This window comes from Vidua chalybeata, chromosome Z, assembly GCF_026979565.1.
Source record: "Vidua chalybeata isolate OUT-0048 chromosome Z, bVidCha1 merged haplotype, whole genome shotgun sequence".
Taxonomy (NCBI): domain Eukaryota; kingdom Metazoa; phylum Chordata; class Aves; order Passeriformes; family Viduidae; genus Vidua; species Vidua chalybeata.
The window spans coordinates 21549978-21567293 of NC_071570.1; the positions used below are offsets into that span (position 1 = coordinate 21549978).

The window sequence follows — 17316 nt, forward strand, 5'->3', positions numbered from 1 at the left end:
GTGCATCAGTTGATTTAGCCTTACTACATGTTTGCCTGATGTATAATGAATATACACTTTTACCTGACTCAGAATCATTTGAAAAATAATCCCCAAAATTGCAGGTGTTATATCCTAAACCCTTTCTGATGTCCTGTATTAAATTTGAATCAGGAAGCAATAACTTACAGCTCTTAGTTGGTAACATTTTTGGTTTTGGTGTAAAATGAGGTATTTTCTAAGGATTTTTTTCTCTTTTCCTGGAATAAAATACTTTGTCCAAATTCAAGCACAACATAAGAGTGCTATGTGTGGTAATTTTTCTGGAAGCATTTTTAAATTTTTACTTGTGAGAAAGATGTTTCTCTTAAGTTTCTATAAAACTGGTAGAAGCATTTAAGTATGTTTTTTGTCAGTTTTTGAAGGCCTCAGCAGGACACTATCTTGTAAAAACATTGTTTTGTTTCTCTTTTGAGTTAGTAATAGAAGCTCACATAGTCTTACTTCCTATGTGAACTGCAAAGCATGATCAGCAACACACATGGAGATTTGTGAGGTACGTGCTGATAATTTCCAAGATCTTTCAGACTTTTTAGGGCAGAGGGAGATATTCAGTGTGTTCAGGCAAGACCTTTGTCATGTTTCTGCAGTTGTCATCTCCATGATGTCGACTTTTGTGGAAAGCCAGCTGCTAAATGCCAAAAAGTTAGAGAATTAGAAAATGTTGGCCTAACTGATAATAAAGAAGCATAAACATTTTAGGACCAAAATACAAGAGATTGTTTTTTCTCAAAGTTCTTGCTGGTGGTCTTTGAAGTTGTTACTTGGTTTTTAAAGGACAGTAAAATGTTAGGGGGGGCGCTTTGGAGATAAAAGTGTTTATGGAGATATAGCTGCAATAGGTCATAAAGGCTTAAATATGTCATATTAAAGGTTAAAAATCAGAAAGGATGAATATCAGGATACATCATAATAATTAGTTTAGACAATACTTTTCTAGAAGCACAATATTTAAAGAAAGAACACACACACAAAATGCTACTTATATATTAGCAAAATACTTTCCTCCTTTGCCAAAGGAGTTGGAAGTTACAGAAAAGTCAAAAACAGCTAACTCTTCGTTTTAGAACCTCTCTTACATTTCATTTAATGGAACAGCTTATATTGTATCTCTTAAAGTGATACATACTCAAATACTCAACGCAGAATGCCATAATGAAATAAAAGCAGAAAGTTATTTAGCACGCACAGATTGATTTTTAAGTCTTCTTCAGGTACAAAAAAATCTTGGAATACTGAAATACTTTTGTGTGGTCTGAGATTTATTGCTATGTATTTGTTTAGTGATATAAATTATTTCTCATTTACTGTAACATCTGACCTGTTCCCAATTGCTTCTAAAGAGTACATATAAAAATCTTCATGCCTACCTCTCCAGCCTAGAGGAGAAATAGTTCAATCCCTTTTCTCTAAAAGACGTGAGTTTTATATTGTTGTAAAATGGATGACAGATGTTACTATTAATAAATCCAAAGAGAAACAGTTCTGTTATTGAAAGCATACATAACCCTGACCCTCTCAGTCAATTGCTTGCATTACTTCTGTAGCGTAGGGCCTTCCACTAAATTTTAATTCACCACTGGACACATCCACATCTTATGTTACCAAGCATTCTGTTTTCTTCACTTGTACCTTCTTCATGCAACTTACCAGATGTTAAGTCTGTTGACAAAGCTGGTGTGGAGGTTCTCTGTGGTTACACTGGTTTTGATGTACTCGACATATACAATGTTATGCTAAGCTTACTCTGCCACACTGTGTCTGCTCAGAGGCAGGAACTGGCTCTCCACAGCTGTTTGACTTCATTAACTATTCATCACAAAACAGTTTGTGATGAATTTGCAAGTAACTGACATAACATGAATCTTTCTTCTATTCTTTCTTTGTTTCTCTTCCCCTATCCACCCCTGCCCCGCCTGACGTGATGACTCTCAACCTTCTGGCACACTGGACTATTCAAACAGCATTGAGGTCCATGACTTCCAGCTACACTGAACAACTGTTTTTTTTATGTACATGCCAGTGAAGTATTCCACCGAAACTGAAGCATCACTGTTTTTTCTTAACTAATTATCATTTTCATTTGCAGAAATTTCTTCTACAAAGTATCAGAACAAACCAAAGCAAAATCAACTGGAAACAGCCCAGCCTTATAATATAAAAAGATCAGGAATGATTGATGGTCTTTGATTAGATGGATAAAAGTTGGTGAGAAAATTAAACAGAAACTGTGTAAAAGCTTGCCTATACTATACATAAAATCAGTTTAATATTTACAATGCAAATGTTTAAAAATATTATGGACCACATTTTATTTGTAATTTAAATATATCCACTCAGATTCTAGACTAAAAAATTTTAATTTAGGCTGCCTGTTGTGGACTTTGATTTCATTACCCTTTTTAGAAGTAGCACTGAATTTCATAATTATTTAAAATTATGAAAAAGTAGTTAAAATAATTATGATGTGCTTAGAGGTGTGAACCTTGATCTCAGCATATAAAAGAGTCTTTTAAAAGTAACACTTTTTAACATCCTATATTCCTCTGCCCAGCCAAGATCTTATTTCAAATTAATGACAATATAACTTGTGTTGGAATTAGTCAAGTAAGTTGTAGCTATAGTTATAGCAAAGCTGAGTAAATCTGATATTGTTCTATGTTCAACATCTAATGAATGAATTCCCCGATCACTCCTTATTTACAGTTCCATGAGAAATATTAGCAGTTGTTTCTAGACAAATGTGAAAATGTCATGTTTAAAGTAATCTCTTTCCTTCTTCCAGAGAGCCTGCTCCATTCAGCTCACAGTGATTCACAATACCTCTTTCAAGGGCATGTGAATATTATTGTGAAAAATGTGTTGGAGGAGCATAGGACAGGAGCAAGCTCCTAGCAGATGAGAGCAAGTGCTATCTTGCACCACCTCTGTGCAAGCTGAAGGCAGGGTCTCTGCCATGCTTCAGAGTATGCTGGGGCATTGAGCATTTTCTTTCACACAGTAACTCAGAGTACAGACATTATCTATCCTTTCTAATAGCAGCAGTCACTATTATAGTGTGAAGCATGTTCAGTCACAGACTATTCTAAGATTACTTAATTCATCTTAGGGCAGCAGCAAAATTTCAGGTAAGACTCAAAAGTTGCAGACCACAATTCTAAGCATTGGATTTGGGTGACAGAATGAACCTTTGATGTCATGAATCTTCAAGTCTTTATGGGATGAAAACCTTGAAATGTTGACTGCCTTAGCCATGTGTATACTATAAAGTGTTAATGTGAAGTTCTGTGTGACTCCATGCTCATTAGAGGTCATAGAGGTTGTCAGCAGTGGTTATTTAACTTGCCAAAGGACTGTGAAAAGTTGGATTTTAAGCAGTGTGTATCCTCTGCTAGAGAGAAAGCCCGTCTGTGTCCTTCTAGACCAGAAGTCAATGGTGCTTTCCTCCTGTAGCATCCTCGTCTTTGGAGTGTTGTTGTTTGGGCAAAGAACTTACTTTAAGTGATGAAACTCAGACCAAACAAAAAAGCAATTCATATCTACTCCCTTCCCTGCTTTTTCCTACATTTGTTCTTCTCTGCTATGAGATCCCTGTAAGAAGATAGGCATCGTCTCGGTATCTGTGAAAAGGAATGTTGCCAAAAGTGGTGGCACACAAAAGTAGTGAGAGGGATTCCTCCCTCATATTCAAGCGTATGAAGAGTGAAGTCATATGCTTCAATGATTGCCAAGCAATCGAGAAGAACTTCACCATCTACTCATAAAGGAACTACTTTCTTCCTTCTGTTAAAGATTCATACAGTTTCAAAGATGCCATGTATTTTAACTTCTACCAGTACTTTGTATTCTGTCTTTTGCTTATATATATTAGGAATATATGATACAAGGCATTGTTTTGTGTCTTACATCTTCCAGTGATTTCTTAATTGATAGATACATGTTCATAGTGGTGGAAAGACTTAAAATAAAACAAAGAAAGAAGACATAAAAATGGGAAGATACTGTGTCTATTGCTTTTTTACAGTCAGCTATCTGAAATCATGTAAGCATTATGAATGTTGTAAGCGTGGTCTGCAGAACAATGAAGATGAATGCAGCATTGGATGTAGAAAAATGGTTCATATTTTGTATAAGTAACATTAGTGCAACACTGAATAGTACTTAATTTCTTGGGATATCTTCTTCGACTGCATTTTTTCAAAGTTTATTTTCTGTTTTGACAACATATCTCTTCTTTCCCCGTCTCTTCAGCAGTAATGGGACTTCTGTGGTATTTTTGGTTTGTTTTTTAGTATTTGCATTTGTTGTTTATTGAAATGATGCAGTAACATTCAAATCATTACGTCTATACAGGTGCATTGTTGTGCTGAGCACCAGAAAATCATTTGAAATGCATAGACACTACCTTACTGTTGAATTCACTGCACCGAAAGGGCTTTTAACATCCTGAATGAAATATCCTTTTTTAAAACTTAAGGAATACAATTTCATAACCCTTATTCCTCATTTCATTATTTTAGGGAGGTAAACAGTAGGTCTTTTGGGGCATTTATCTAACCACTTATCAAAGTGAAAATATCCTCTTTCTCTTTCTAAAATGTACAAGTTGGATGCTGAGCTAGAAATGCAGAAAATAGTGTTGTTCTCCTTTAAAAACAATACTTCAACAAAGTTAATGGTTTTGACAAGTTGCTTTGTCAGGTTCTTAAATTTTGCAGCTGTGACATTAATGCAGTTACTATAGTTTATTGTTGACAATTTGGGTTACAGAGTGTGTAGGCTGCATTAAAAAACATTAAGGAAGATTATGGCATTGAGGAAACAATTCCTTGAAAGCGGTGTAACATTAGTAACAGAAATGGTCATGACAAGGAAGGAGGGAGAGGCAGACTATATGGTCTGAGAACTCGTTTGACAGGCTGCTCTTACTTCCTCTTTTCTCTCTTGCTCTTTTGAATGCAAGAAAACAAGATGCTTCTACCCCATTCTCAAACGGAGATGTTGGAACTTGATTGTGATGATTTATTGCTTTACACTTATCAGTATGTATTGCTTTATACTGAATGAGTATGAGGTAACTATTTATAGAAAGTGTCATATGTATTTGCTAGTATAAATATTTTAACACTGAGTACTAATGAGTAGAAAGGAGAGGAATAAAAGGAAAATAATGGGTTTTTGTGTTCTGGACCAGTCAGTATATTCAGATTACTAACATGAAAAGCGTGCTCTGGTGTACATATGAACCTGCAGCTCATCTTTTTACCTCATCATAAAGCTGTATGTGATGTGAAAAAGTGTAAAACACACTGCACTGCTTTCCCCTTGATATTTCAAATAAAAGTAGGGAGAATGTAAAAGCATAAATATTATTAATATTCAAAATATTGACTGGATAGAGGAAGCATGCTCTTTTGTTTTCCTGATCTTGATTCTTGGCAAGTCCCAATTTAACCCTGATTTAGTATAATCTAAATCCTAACCCTGTCTGGAAATTAAGCCTTAAATCAGAAGCAGTAATCATGGGAATTCATATTGCCACCCTTTACAGTCCTCTTGTGTTTTATTCACCAGTGCAAAAAATATAGTATTTTCCTTGTGAATATTTGCATATGGAAATACATGGGATGCTGTATCCTCTTTTTTTTCAGAGGTTTAGCATTTCTTTTACTAAATAAATGATACCTTGCTTTTAAACGACCACATTCTCTGCCTTTGTTTCATTACCTCAGACTCTGAGTCCTCTCTTTGTGTTAGATAATGGACATCTGGAAGAGATGCTTGGATTCCCTACTTTTTTTTTTTTTTGAGACACAGCTTTTTGTATTTCCTATTGCATTCCAAATGAACAGAACAGACAGACAACTAAAATTTCAATCATAACCAAATTTGGGCATATTGATGGTTCAGATAATATGCTCTGTTCTAAGCTATGGCATGCTTGTGTACAAATCTGAGAATAAACCCTTATTTTGAGGCTTGTGTTTTCATATGAGAGATGAACTTACAAAAGTTAATTCTTCTTGTTCAGAATGTCATTGTCAAAGCAGAGTGAGAGGTATTTCATTGTTCATGTCAATGAGATAGGTCACTTTGGGAAAAGCTTGCTATGTGCAGTCTAATTTTACAGATTTTGAGAACTGCTGAAAGGTGCAAATTCTTTTTTCTTTATTAGAAGATATCTAATTTCAAAGGCTCAGTGCACTCATTTGTTAAAACAGAGAACTTATTTAAAGCTAAATGCTAATAACAATGAATGTTAACTGACTTAATGCAATGTGAAATTGCTGCTTCAACATTCATACAAATGATAATTCAGTCTAAGTGGTTCTGTGTTCTGTTATATAGACATTACTTTGCAATTTGCAGGGTAATTGCATACAGAGCTACTAAACAAATTTGTTTTCTATCAAAATGTGCTTTGCACATATCTTCAGTATGTGAAGATACTTCGAAGTGCATGGGTTTTGATGGGATGGTATGGACAGCTGTTCTTATGTTGAATTTTTACTGATCATCTTATCAATGTCTAATTCACTTTCTTTGTGTGCTAAAATAGTGTGAAATTAAAGAGAACTCCCGACCGATACCAAGATCTATTATTCTAGTGTAGCCATTACCCTACTTTATTGATGTACACCACCACTAACTATCCATCTGTATATAGCAACTTTGAACAAAGGATCCCACGAAATAATTTGTTGTGTGTTTATAATTACTTCTATTTCCCAAAACTTGCCTTGTAAAGTGTTTCAGTATGAATAATGTTTATTAACTGGCACTTCTCTGGTGCTTTATATCTTTTAAATCCAATTTAATTTTTATGTATAATTAGAATTGGCTCTAGTATTATTTTTTTAATTCCTTTATATGCATGGTTCTTCAATAATAGCACAGAATACCAACTTCACTATAAAATGGTGATTTTAGTTCCTCCCCTAGTCTCTTTGGTTTTACTGTTCTCAATCCTGCATTCAGTTCAGTAGGAAGAAGAATGATTTTGAATAATACAGTCATGATGTCAAAACAGTGCAAATTATATGCTGCTGCCATCTGGAATAGTGAAAATAAAAGCTTTATTTACATTGTTATTTGAAATAATAAACTTAATTGTGGCAGTTTATCTTCAGTATCTATAATGTATTCTGGGAATGTTCCATGTGTGCGTTTTTATTCTGTGAGCTGCAGAATGACTAAAATTTGCCTGTGGCAAACCTATCAGTGAATCTTGAAACAGATTCACTTTCTTTTCTTCCTGAATAGAGTAGAAAACTACCTTCCATTTGCACAATAAGAATAATTGGTTTACATAAGCAAAATTTTCAAGAGACAGAGTCTAGCACTATAAGTATTTATTTCAGTTAGGCAGATTACACAGATTTAACTACAGGTTAATATTTTCTTCTACATATGAATATGAACTCCAAATTCATATTCTGGAACATGGATGTTTCAATGGTGAAAATAGTTAAGGTGAAATTAAATACTTAAGAAACATGTTAGCCAGTTTTCTTGACAACTATCTGGTCACGAGTCCTTGGTCTTGAGTCTTGGTGCTATTACCTTGCCTTTATAGTCTGTAATCCAAAACCAAAGTCATAACAATTTGCTTTGGATACTTCACATTTATATTTTTTATCCATATGATAGTAATATAATCATATTGTACTGTAACTCAGAAGACTACTCACACTATTTAGTCTTTCTTGTTAAAACATGATTGTGATTGCTTGAGTGATTCAGTAAGGTAGCTATGCAGAATTTAAGACTTCAAGACTCAATCTGTTTCTAAAAGCTAACACTCTTCTTGCTGCGAACAGGGCCTATGCATGATCTGAAAGTAACCTTTTTACGGAAAAAAGTAGTCAAAATGTTAAGAAGCTGTGGCACAAATCCTAGCTAAATATGACTGTCTTCCTCTTTCTTTAGCTGGGTTATATATTAGACATGCAGGTTTACCATAAAGGGTCAAAGCCCTTGTACTGAAATCCTCTTCTTGCTTTGTATATACATAGTCCTGACAGTACACCTTCATAACTTGGGAAGTTCAGTTCCTGAATTTTTATGAAATAATTACATCGCTAAAAATAAACCTAAAAAAGAGATGCAACAGCACCTTTTTTTTTTGTTAAGATGAGAGGAAATAAAAGTTAAGTGATGAGCAGAACAGAGTTTATAATATATAGTTGTGGCATAGCTATGCTTTTTACTATCAATACTATTTAAAGATAAGTATGCTTTCTTTTTTTGGAAGAGCATAATTTTAACTTGTGGCTATTTTCAAGCTAACACTCCATCAAAATTACTGTTCACACAAAAGCAATGAGTTTGAGCCTCTAAATGCTGTTGCATTTATGAGGGCAAGCTCACCCCCAGGACAAATGCAGCAACAAGTAAAATTACGTATTTTACATTTGTTTTAGGTATACTTATATTGAAATCTGAATGTAAAGGCTAATGTGCTTTTTCGAATAAATTTTCTTGGAAGGGAAGCAATTACTAAACTGGCAGCAAGGACATTGTTTACAGAACACAGAATCATAGAATCATAAAATGGCCTATGTTGGAAGGCCAACATATAATTAAAGAGCATCTATTTCCAAACCCTCTAGAATGCACAGGGACACCTTCCACTAAATCAGATTTCTCAGAGCCCTATCCATCCTGACCTTGAACAATTCCTTGCCAGGTTCAATTCCAGCTTCATCTAGGCCTTCCTGACCTCATCCCTCCACAATCATACTGCATCTCTCTACTCTTCTTAGGTCACCACCCATCCTAGCTTCAACTGCCTGTCCATTTGCTTCTTTCCCTGCAGTCTGACCAGCAGTTCCCTACTCAGCCCTGCTGTTCCTTTGCCTTCCTTGCCCAGTTTCTTGCTCCTGGGGATTGCCAGCTCTTGCACTCAGTGGAAGACTTCCTTAAAGACCTGCCAGCTCTGTTCCACTGCCTTGTCCCTGAGGGAAGTCTCCCAGTGGATCTCACTGGCTATCTCCTTAACAGCTGGAAGTCTGCTTTCCTGAAGTTCAGGGGCCTAACTTTGTTCCTCACTTGGCCCATACCCCTCAGGACTGCAAACTCCAGCAATGCGTGATCACTGCAGCCCAGACTCCCTCCAACCCTGATGCTCAAGATCAGCTCACTCACACCGGTGCCCATCAGATCCAGGGTTGTATCCCCACTGCTAGGGCTGCTATCTATTCCTTTGCTCCAGAAGGTATCCCTCATGCTTTCCAAGAGCCTTCTGGCTTGCCTGCAGCTTGCTGTGCTGCTTTCCCAGCAGATTTTGGGATGGTTGAAGTGCCCCAGCAGGACAAGAGCCTGTGAGCAAGATGCCTCCTGTAGCTGGAGCAAGAAGGCTTCATCAATAGGGTCCCTTTGATCAGGGGTCTGTACTTAAAACCATCCACAAGGTTCCCTTTGTTGCCTCGGTCCCTGATCCTTACCCACAGGCTTTTGACCTGCTTGTGGCTGCTCTTCAAAGACAGCTCTTCACACTCAGTCTACCTCCTGATGTAGAGGGCAACCCCTCTGCCTCTCTCTTTCCTCACCTGTCTCTTCTGGAGAGCCCGTAGCCATCAACAGTCTCACTTCAGTCACATCCCACAAAGTTTCAGTAATGGTAAGAAGGTGACAATTTTCCAGCAGCTCAGTGGCTCCCAGCTTCTGTTTGTTGTCCATTCTGGGTGCCTTGGGTGAACAATGTCAAACTGATTGAATATACAGACAGTTGAGAAATACTGAGAGCCATGATACAAAGCAAGGCAAGGTCATTTTGTTACATTCTCTTTTAAGGGCTCATCTGGTAACCTCTCTCTGTAATTTTCTACATTGTTCAGATTGTACACTGAAAAATAACTTCTGTGGAGTCATTGAGTGATTGGAAATTATACTAGAGCAGTACTAAATGCATTCTTTTAATGCTAATAATGGAATTCAGCACTTTTAAGTGCAAATAACAAATTCAAAGAATGTGGCCTATTTCTAAATCGCTTGTATCTGTCATCCTAAACAAAATACATATTACAGGTATAAGTCACTAAGCCACAAAGACAGAAAAATCTGACCTTTAATGGCCTCTCAAAATGACAGTACCAAATGGCTTTGAGAAGGTCAAGTCTGATTTAAATTGTTGATGAATTGGAAACTAATTGACTGGAACTGAATATTACATGGGAAGAGCAGTATATAAAGTAGTTTAGAACCTAGTGAGCATATTAATGATCACTAAAAAGTATTTTTCTGGCCACCTCACATAAAATTGTAGAGGTACCAATATATAAAAAATTTGTAATAGTTACTTTTCTCTTACTAGGTCTGAGATGGAGTTGTTCAATGATTTGATGCTCAGCTTTGTTTCATGGAGTGTTTGATGATCTGTCATCCTTGATATTGCTAAAGTGTAAAGACAGTTGTACAAATCATGAATAAACTTAGAGGGAAAAAAGGTAATTAACATCTTAAAAATGAAATCCACCGTGATAAGCTCTCCAACTGGAAGTTTCATTATTTCTCTGGTCCATTTGATGTTGTGTATCTGGGTTTATTGCCAAATACCTGAAAGCCAGGTTGGATACCAGCCACAACTGTCAAAAATATAACAGTTCTGGGTATTTGAATGCTAGATTGTGATGTTTCTCATGAAAATTTCATGAAGCATATTCATTCAAAGACATTCTATGCCTAAGGCAGATGGATGGTATTTAATTGCCCATATGAAAAATAAGAAAGGGAGGCTTTTTACTACTCCATCCTATTAACATTCAAGACAGATTATCTTTGTTGTACACTTAGGTATATGCAAAAGGGACTCTAGGGTTTTCTATATAAGCCAAGTAAGAAAGGTAATGTAATAAAAATCCTGTTTTGTCACAAGTCAAATCTTGTCAGCTAATACCAAAGACTTTTATCAGCAGACATGAAACATACCTTTCTTTGGGAAGAGCCTGTGGCTGATGAAAGATTTGACATTTATCAGTTGATTGGTAGAAATCCTAGTTCTAAGGAGTCATGGAAGCTTTCTGGACAGTTGTGTTCACTTTACCAAGGCCCTGGAATGGTTGGTGAATTGGGTGCAGGTTATTTCTCCTCTGTTCTTCCAGTTGCAAGTATTAGCATTGAAAGAAATGGATGGACCCACACGGTTCCGTGACTAGTGTCATTACCAAAATGTTGGTTTCTTTGATAATGGGATGGTCTATATGTAGCACCAGCTTGCTGAATGAAAGTGGGATTCAGCTCTCTCCAAGGTGGGAAGAGATTCTTTGGTGAAGGGCTAGCAGGGCTTATTGATAGGGGTTTAACTGAGATATGACAGGGGAGAGAGATATCATCAGGTTTAATAGTCATAAGGTGTGGGACATGCCATCCAACACATACTAGTTAGATGGCTGAGCCAGAAAGAGCCTGGAGAGGGTATGCAGGTCAGCAGCAAAACACCTGAGGGACAGCACCAAGACATTCCAGCCACACCAGACAGAAAGTCAGCTTCATTGGGGAGCAACTTAAAACCCATTTGTGCTAGCACATGCAGCATGGGTAGTACTAGAGATGCGTGGATGCCTGCAGATCTATGACTTTAATTGGCATCATGGAAACACAGGGACATCTCTTATGACTAGAGTGTTGGGATGAAAGAATGCAGCCACTACACATCATATTTGAAAACTCCTGGTAATCTGGTGAAGTTCCTACCAACAGGAAAGGGGAGAACATGACCCCACTTTTAAAAAAGGAGATAAGGAAGACCAAGGAACTACAGGCCAGACAGTCTCACATCAGTGCCTGTAGAGATCATGGAACAGATCCTCCTGGAAAATGTGCTAAGAAACACTGAAAATAATTAGGTGATTGGTGACAGCCAGCATGGCTTCACTAAAGACAAATTTAGTGGCCTTCTAGGATTGTGTTAAAGCAGTGTTGAACAAGGAAGGGCAGCAGAAATCACCTATATGGATTTTTGCAGAGCCTTTGACACTCTCTCAAATGTCATCCTTGTCTCCAAACTGGAGAGATACGAATTTTGACAGGTGAAACTCTTGGCAGATAAAAAATTGGCGGGGTGATGGCAGTCCTAGAGTTGCAGTCAACAGCTCAATGTCTAGTTAGAAACTAGTGTCAGCTGAGGATCCTCAGGGATTTGTATTGGGACTAGTGCTACTTGGTACCTTTGTCAGCAACATGGGCAGTGGGATTGAGTGCTCCCTTAGCAAATTTGCCAATGACACCAAGCTGTGTGGTGGAGTAAACACACTGAAGGACGTGGCTTGACCTTGACAGGCTTGAGAGGTGGAACCTGAAGAAGTGCAACAAGGCCGAGTGAAAGGTTCTGTACCTGTTTTGAGGTCATTCCAAATAACAATACAGATTTAGTGAAGAATGGATTGAGGTTTACCCTGCAAAGAAAGACAGGATGTTTGTGGATGAAAAGTTTGGTATGACCCTGCAATGTACACTCGTAGCTCAGAAAGCCAACCTTTTCCTGCGCTGCATCAAAAAAGGCATGTCTAGGAGGTCAAGGGATATGCTTATACCTATCTATTCTTTTGTTGTGAGACTCCCACCTGGAGTACTGTGTCCAGGTCTGGAGCCTCAGACACAAGAAACACTTCTATTAGTTAGAATGAGTCCAGTAGATAGCCACAAGTTGATGAGAAGTCTGGAATACGTCTTCTACAAAGAAAAGCTGAGAGAGTTGGGGCTGTTCAGCTGAGAAAGGAAAAAGCTCTGGAGACCTTATTAGGCTTTCCAGTACCTAAAGGGGGGCTACAAGAAGGCTGGAGAGGAGCTTTTCAAAAGGGATAGGAAATGTGAGTTTGCTGGCCCCAAGTTGGGCAACTCCCTGGGGGCTCCCCTGGCAGGCGAGACCCTCCTGGAACAGTTCTGTGTCAGGAACAATAGACGCCTTGGACTTTTTCAGACTCTACGTGCAGGAAAAACAGCACAAAAATGGCTAACAATCTCTTGTTACAAGGCCTTTTAAGTCTAATCAAAAACTAAGCTACCCAATTAAGAAGTGACACCTAAATTATTTTCCTTTCTAACCCAATAACTGACCCCTAAAGACCCGCAGTGAGATTTTTCTACCCAATTACAAGACACCACCTAAATCTGAGAAGAAAGAGGAAGAAGAAGAAAGAAGAAAGGAACTCAAGACAACACTTATATCCTCCATCTTGAACCCATCTATAACATACCAAAAATCCTAAAACCTAAATTTCTCACCCATGTGACATACTATACTGCTATCTACAATCTCTACAATCTATTTCACACTTTTGTGGTTTCTAGTTTACTTTGAGGTTTAGGAAGTTTTCTCCATAAATGTGGGTCAAAGTCGGTGCTCCCCTGGGGGTCAGGACACCCCAGAGCAGACAGAGAAATATTCCCGGTGCCCTGGGTTTCCACACCCTAAGCTGAAGGAGGGTAGGTTTTGATTCGATCTTAAGAAGAAAAGCTTTACTCTGAGGGTGGTGAGGCACTGAAATAGGTTGCTCAGAGAGGTTGTGTATCCCCTATCTCTGAAGGTGGTGCAAGACCAGGTTGGATGTATCTCTGAGTAATTTGATTTAGTAGAAGAGATTTATGTCTATGGCAGAGGAGTTGAATATAGATGTTGTTTAAGGTCCTAAACCATTCTATGGTTATCTGTGTGCACTTGTAATTGCAAGTAGTTAAGTAGCTCATAAGCAACATCACACCCCAGGAACTACAAAGATCTATAGGCTGTGTTTGCTTGCTATACATTTTTTCAGAAAAGTCTGAAGACTTACCTGACAGCTTTGAAAATGTGACACTTCTTAACTAAAGAGAGTTAATCTTGAACAATTACTCCTGTAAGTTTTATCCCCTAATCAATTGCATGTCAGTTATGATTAGTCAAGACATTAAATAATGTGGCTTATAGTTAATGTTGATCCTCTTTCTTTGGTTATTTTTTATTTTCATTTTTGAATGGAATTAATATTATTTTGCAATAAAAATATTTTAGCCGTTGCAGTGGAAATGCGGAGCGAGATTGTGTATTTCAAACAGGTTATTTTAGCTATGCAAACTTGATTTCTGAGAAATTTCCTGACCCTATTGTGCTTTCAGTGTTACATGCTAGTAGGTGTCACATTATGAAGGCCAATTACTCTTGTACAATATTTTTTTAATATTTCAGTATTAACCACACTAGCATGAGAATTTAGGGCTGTATCTGAGTATTCTAACAGACAATATTGTATCTATTCAATATCATTGTGAGTCTTTTAACTTCGTGCCACTTTAACTTTGCTATCCACACAGCTCCAATGTTTAGAATGTCTCAGTGTTTTGCAGTCATATAATGTATTCATCTTCACAGTACTCCACTGTAGCAGTAAAGCTCTGACAAGTCCATCTGTAAGATGGACAATCAAAGCACAGGGGCAATAGATATCGAGCAGCAGCAGATAAGTAATAATGATATAAGCAAGAAACATAACTTAGGTCTTCTGAGTTAGTGGCCTGATCTTACACTGCATGATGATCCTTCCTTATGTATTTCTCTGGTATAAAGAGAAGGGGTTTTCCTTAACGTTAGATTTCCTTAATGGTAGATTAGATAATGGTAATTTGATTTGACATTTCATATAAAATAGTAAGGACTCTAGCAAGCAGGGCAACATCAGCGTTATACGGTACAATAGTATGAATCCAATGCATGCTAGGTAATGTATCTCATCTGATTTTATAATTATAAACTTTATAGCTATTTTTAATGAACTTTTCCTTTTGTATCAGCATTTTGATCAATTGTTTGCTGTTTGCAAACAATTAGGTGAACACTGAATGTTACGCAGGATGATGATTTGGGCTTTCATGCAGCACTGCACAACTGACATGAAATTCCTCAATTTATAAATTTCTTTTTCAGAGGATCAAATTCCTCGAGGTTTTCCAACCATTGATATGGGCCCACAGTTGAAGGTGGTTGAACGAACTCGTACAGCTACCATGTTATGTGCAGCCAGTGGCAATCCTGATCCTGAAATAACTTGGTTCAAAGATTTCTTACCTGTTGACACAAGCAACAACAATGGCCGCATCAAGCAGCTACGCTCAGGTAGGGTCTTGTTACTGTTTCCACCAATGCCCAGAGTTGTTCTCTCTCACTTTTTCTTTCTTTCCTTTCTCTTCCTTTTTAAAAAAAATTTTATTTATAGGTAATGATTTCTCTTTCCCCTTTCCTTTTCTGTGTTACTGAGTGTGTTGTCCATGTCTGTGATGTTGTCATAGCTTTCTATAGAGTCTGTCTCTATGTGTTTTGCAGCTTCTGTTTACTCCACATTGCTCACTGCTGTGACTGTATTTTTTGATGATTTTTTTCTTTACTGCTTTTTGCAGTACTTGATGGATCCATTTTCTCCTCTTTCTTTCTTCTTTCCTTTTAATTTTTTTTAACAAATTTATTTCAACATTGGACTTCATTCAGAAATTGCAAGGAGTACCAATGGTTATATTCATCAAAACCAAAACCTGCATTAGACACTTCAATTAAAATCTAAAATGTGTTTATTGCTGTCTTTTCCACATTTGACTTCACCAAAGATTAGCCAGTTTGGACACATCTTCTTTCCTCTCACAAATACATAAAGCACAGTACTTCTTCCCATGCAGATTTATACCTGAAAAAAAAAAAAAAAAAAGGAAATTAAATCTTTGGGTAATCTATGGAACAAAGTTGGGTTTTTTTTTGCTGGCTGAGCATTTTTCCAACACATTTAGCCACAGTAGTGTGCGTCCACGCTAAAGCTTTATGAATCCTATATTTTCTGGATCTACAGAAGTCTGCTTTTGATGTAGATTCCAGCTTTTGCCGCTCTCTCTCTCTTTGCCCGTTGCACCTCCCTAGCAGTTCTCTCACTCTCCTCCTGCCTTAGTTTATTCTTTTGCTCTCTTTAGATTAAAAACAAAACAAAACAAAACAAGAAACAGACAAACAAATTTCTAAATTTATCGAGTTTAACGCTTATCCCAAAATAAGATCAGATCATTGATCACTGGGATATAATGAGCTTTTTTCTTTGACAATTGTAATAGATATCGTTGTAAAATCTAAGTTGTTTAATCACGTGTCTTCCCAGAATTCTCAGCTTTTGACCTGTCCTGTGATGTTAAATCGTCTTGTTAACCTACTTTTTGCTTGTTGTCAGCAGAACTGTGTAAATTAACCTTCTGTTAATGTAAATTAAGATTTTTTTCACATGTGACATAGATGATTTAGTATATAAAGCTTTAACTGAAAACTTTGTACCAAATTATAAGGAATATAATAATATTTTTATGCTGTCTTTCTTCTCTCCGTATTTAAATCTCCAGAATCTATTGGTAAGTGCTTAGTTCTGAAGCGCACTTCACCCCCACTAATTTCCATATTCAGACTATTATGATTATGATAATTATTATATTATTAGTATTATTATTCTTAAAATGCATGGCATGCATTTTACTAACAGTCAGTGTAGTCACCAGACCCCTATAGTGGCGCACACGCACACCTCCACAGAAATGTTGTCTTATCAGTGATAGCAACACCTAAAAGAAACAGTACACATGTATCACATAGATCTAGAACAGTAAATGCCATAATCCAGCCTAAACTGCAGTGTTTGTTTTGAGATAGACTTCAGTATATCCTCTTTTTATATATATATAGTTTTATATATATATATATATATATTTAAATAGAATTTCCAGTATTTTTCTAAAATATGTCATAAGTACAGTTTTGTAAAGTTTCCTTTAAGTATTTGAGGCATATTTGATACATTTCTAACCCTATATAACAGAACGTCTAAGAACTCAGATGCTACTCTGAGAATGGCAGTGCAGCCAATTATAGCCTTTTTGCCCTTTGTGGTACAATGCAACTTGCTTTTATAACCTGATAATACTATCTAATATATTCCTGTTTTAACAGTATAGTAATTCAAGTTTCTCTTAAGACCTTATTTAATTCTGTAAATCTAATTTGATTCTTCTTCCAAAGCCCTAGCCTCCTTCTTCTCGTACTAATGCTTCTTCTTTCTAATCTTATTTGCATTCATATTATCCACCCAGGTGGTACACCAATAAGAGGTAAGAGTGCTGAACTAACGTTCACAGAATGATCTTACTCATTCTTTCTGTCCTTTCATCCCTCTCATCTTTGTCCTGTTTTTGGTTTTGTTTTGTTTTGTTTTCCATAAGGAAAAAACAAAACAAAATAAAAACCAAGGAAATGTCCATCATCTGATTTTCTTTTTCCTTTGT

The 17316-nt window shown here is 36.8% G+C and overlaps 1 protein-coding gene across 1 annotated transcript in view; it reads left to right on the top strand.

Moving 5' to 3' along the window:
* PTPRD (protein tyrosine phosphatase receptor type D) overlaps positions 1-17316 on the top strand; it is a 975596-nt gene that overhangs the window by 814090 nt on the left and 144190 nt on the right. Inside the window, exons 12-14 of the mRNA XM_053932226.1 lie at positions 14939-15127; positions 16384-16392; positions 17125-17142. Coding sequence (XP_053788201.1) covers positions 14939-15127; positions 16384-16392; positions 17125-17142 — 216 coding nt within the window. The remainder of the gene's footprint in view (positions 1-14938; positions 15128-16383; positions 16393-17124; positions 17143-17316) is intronic.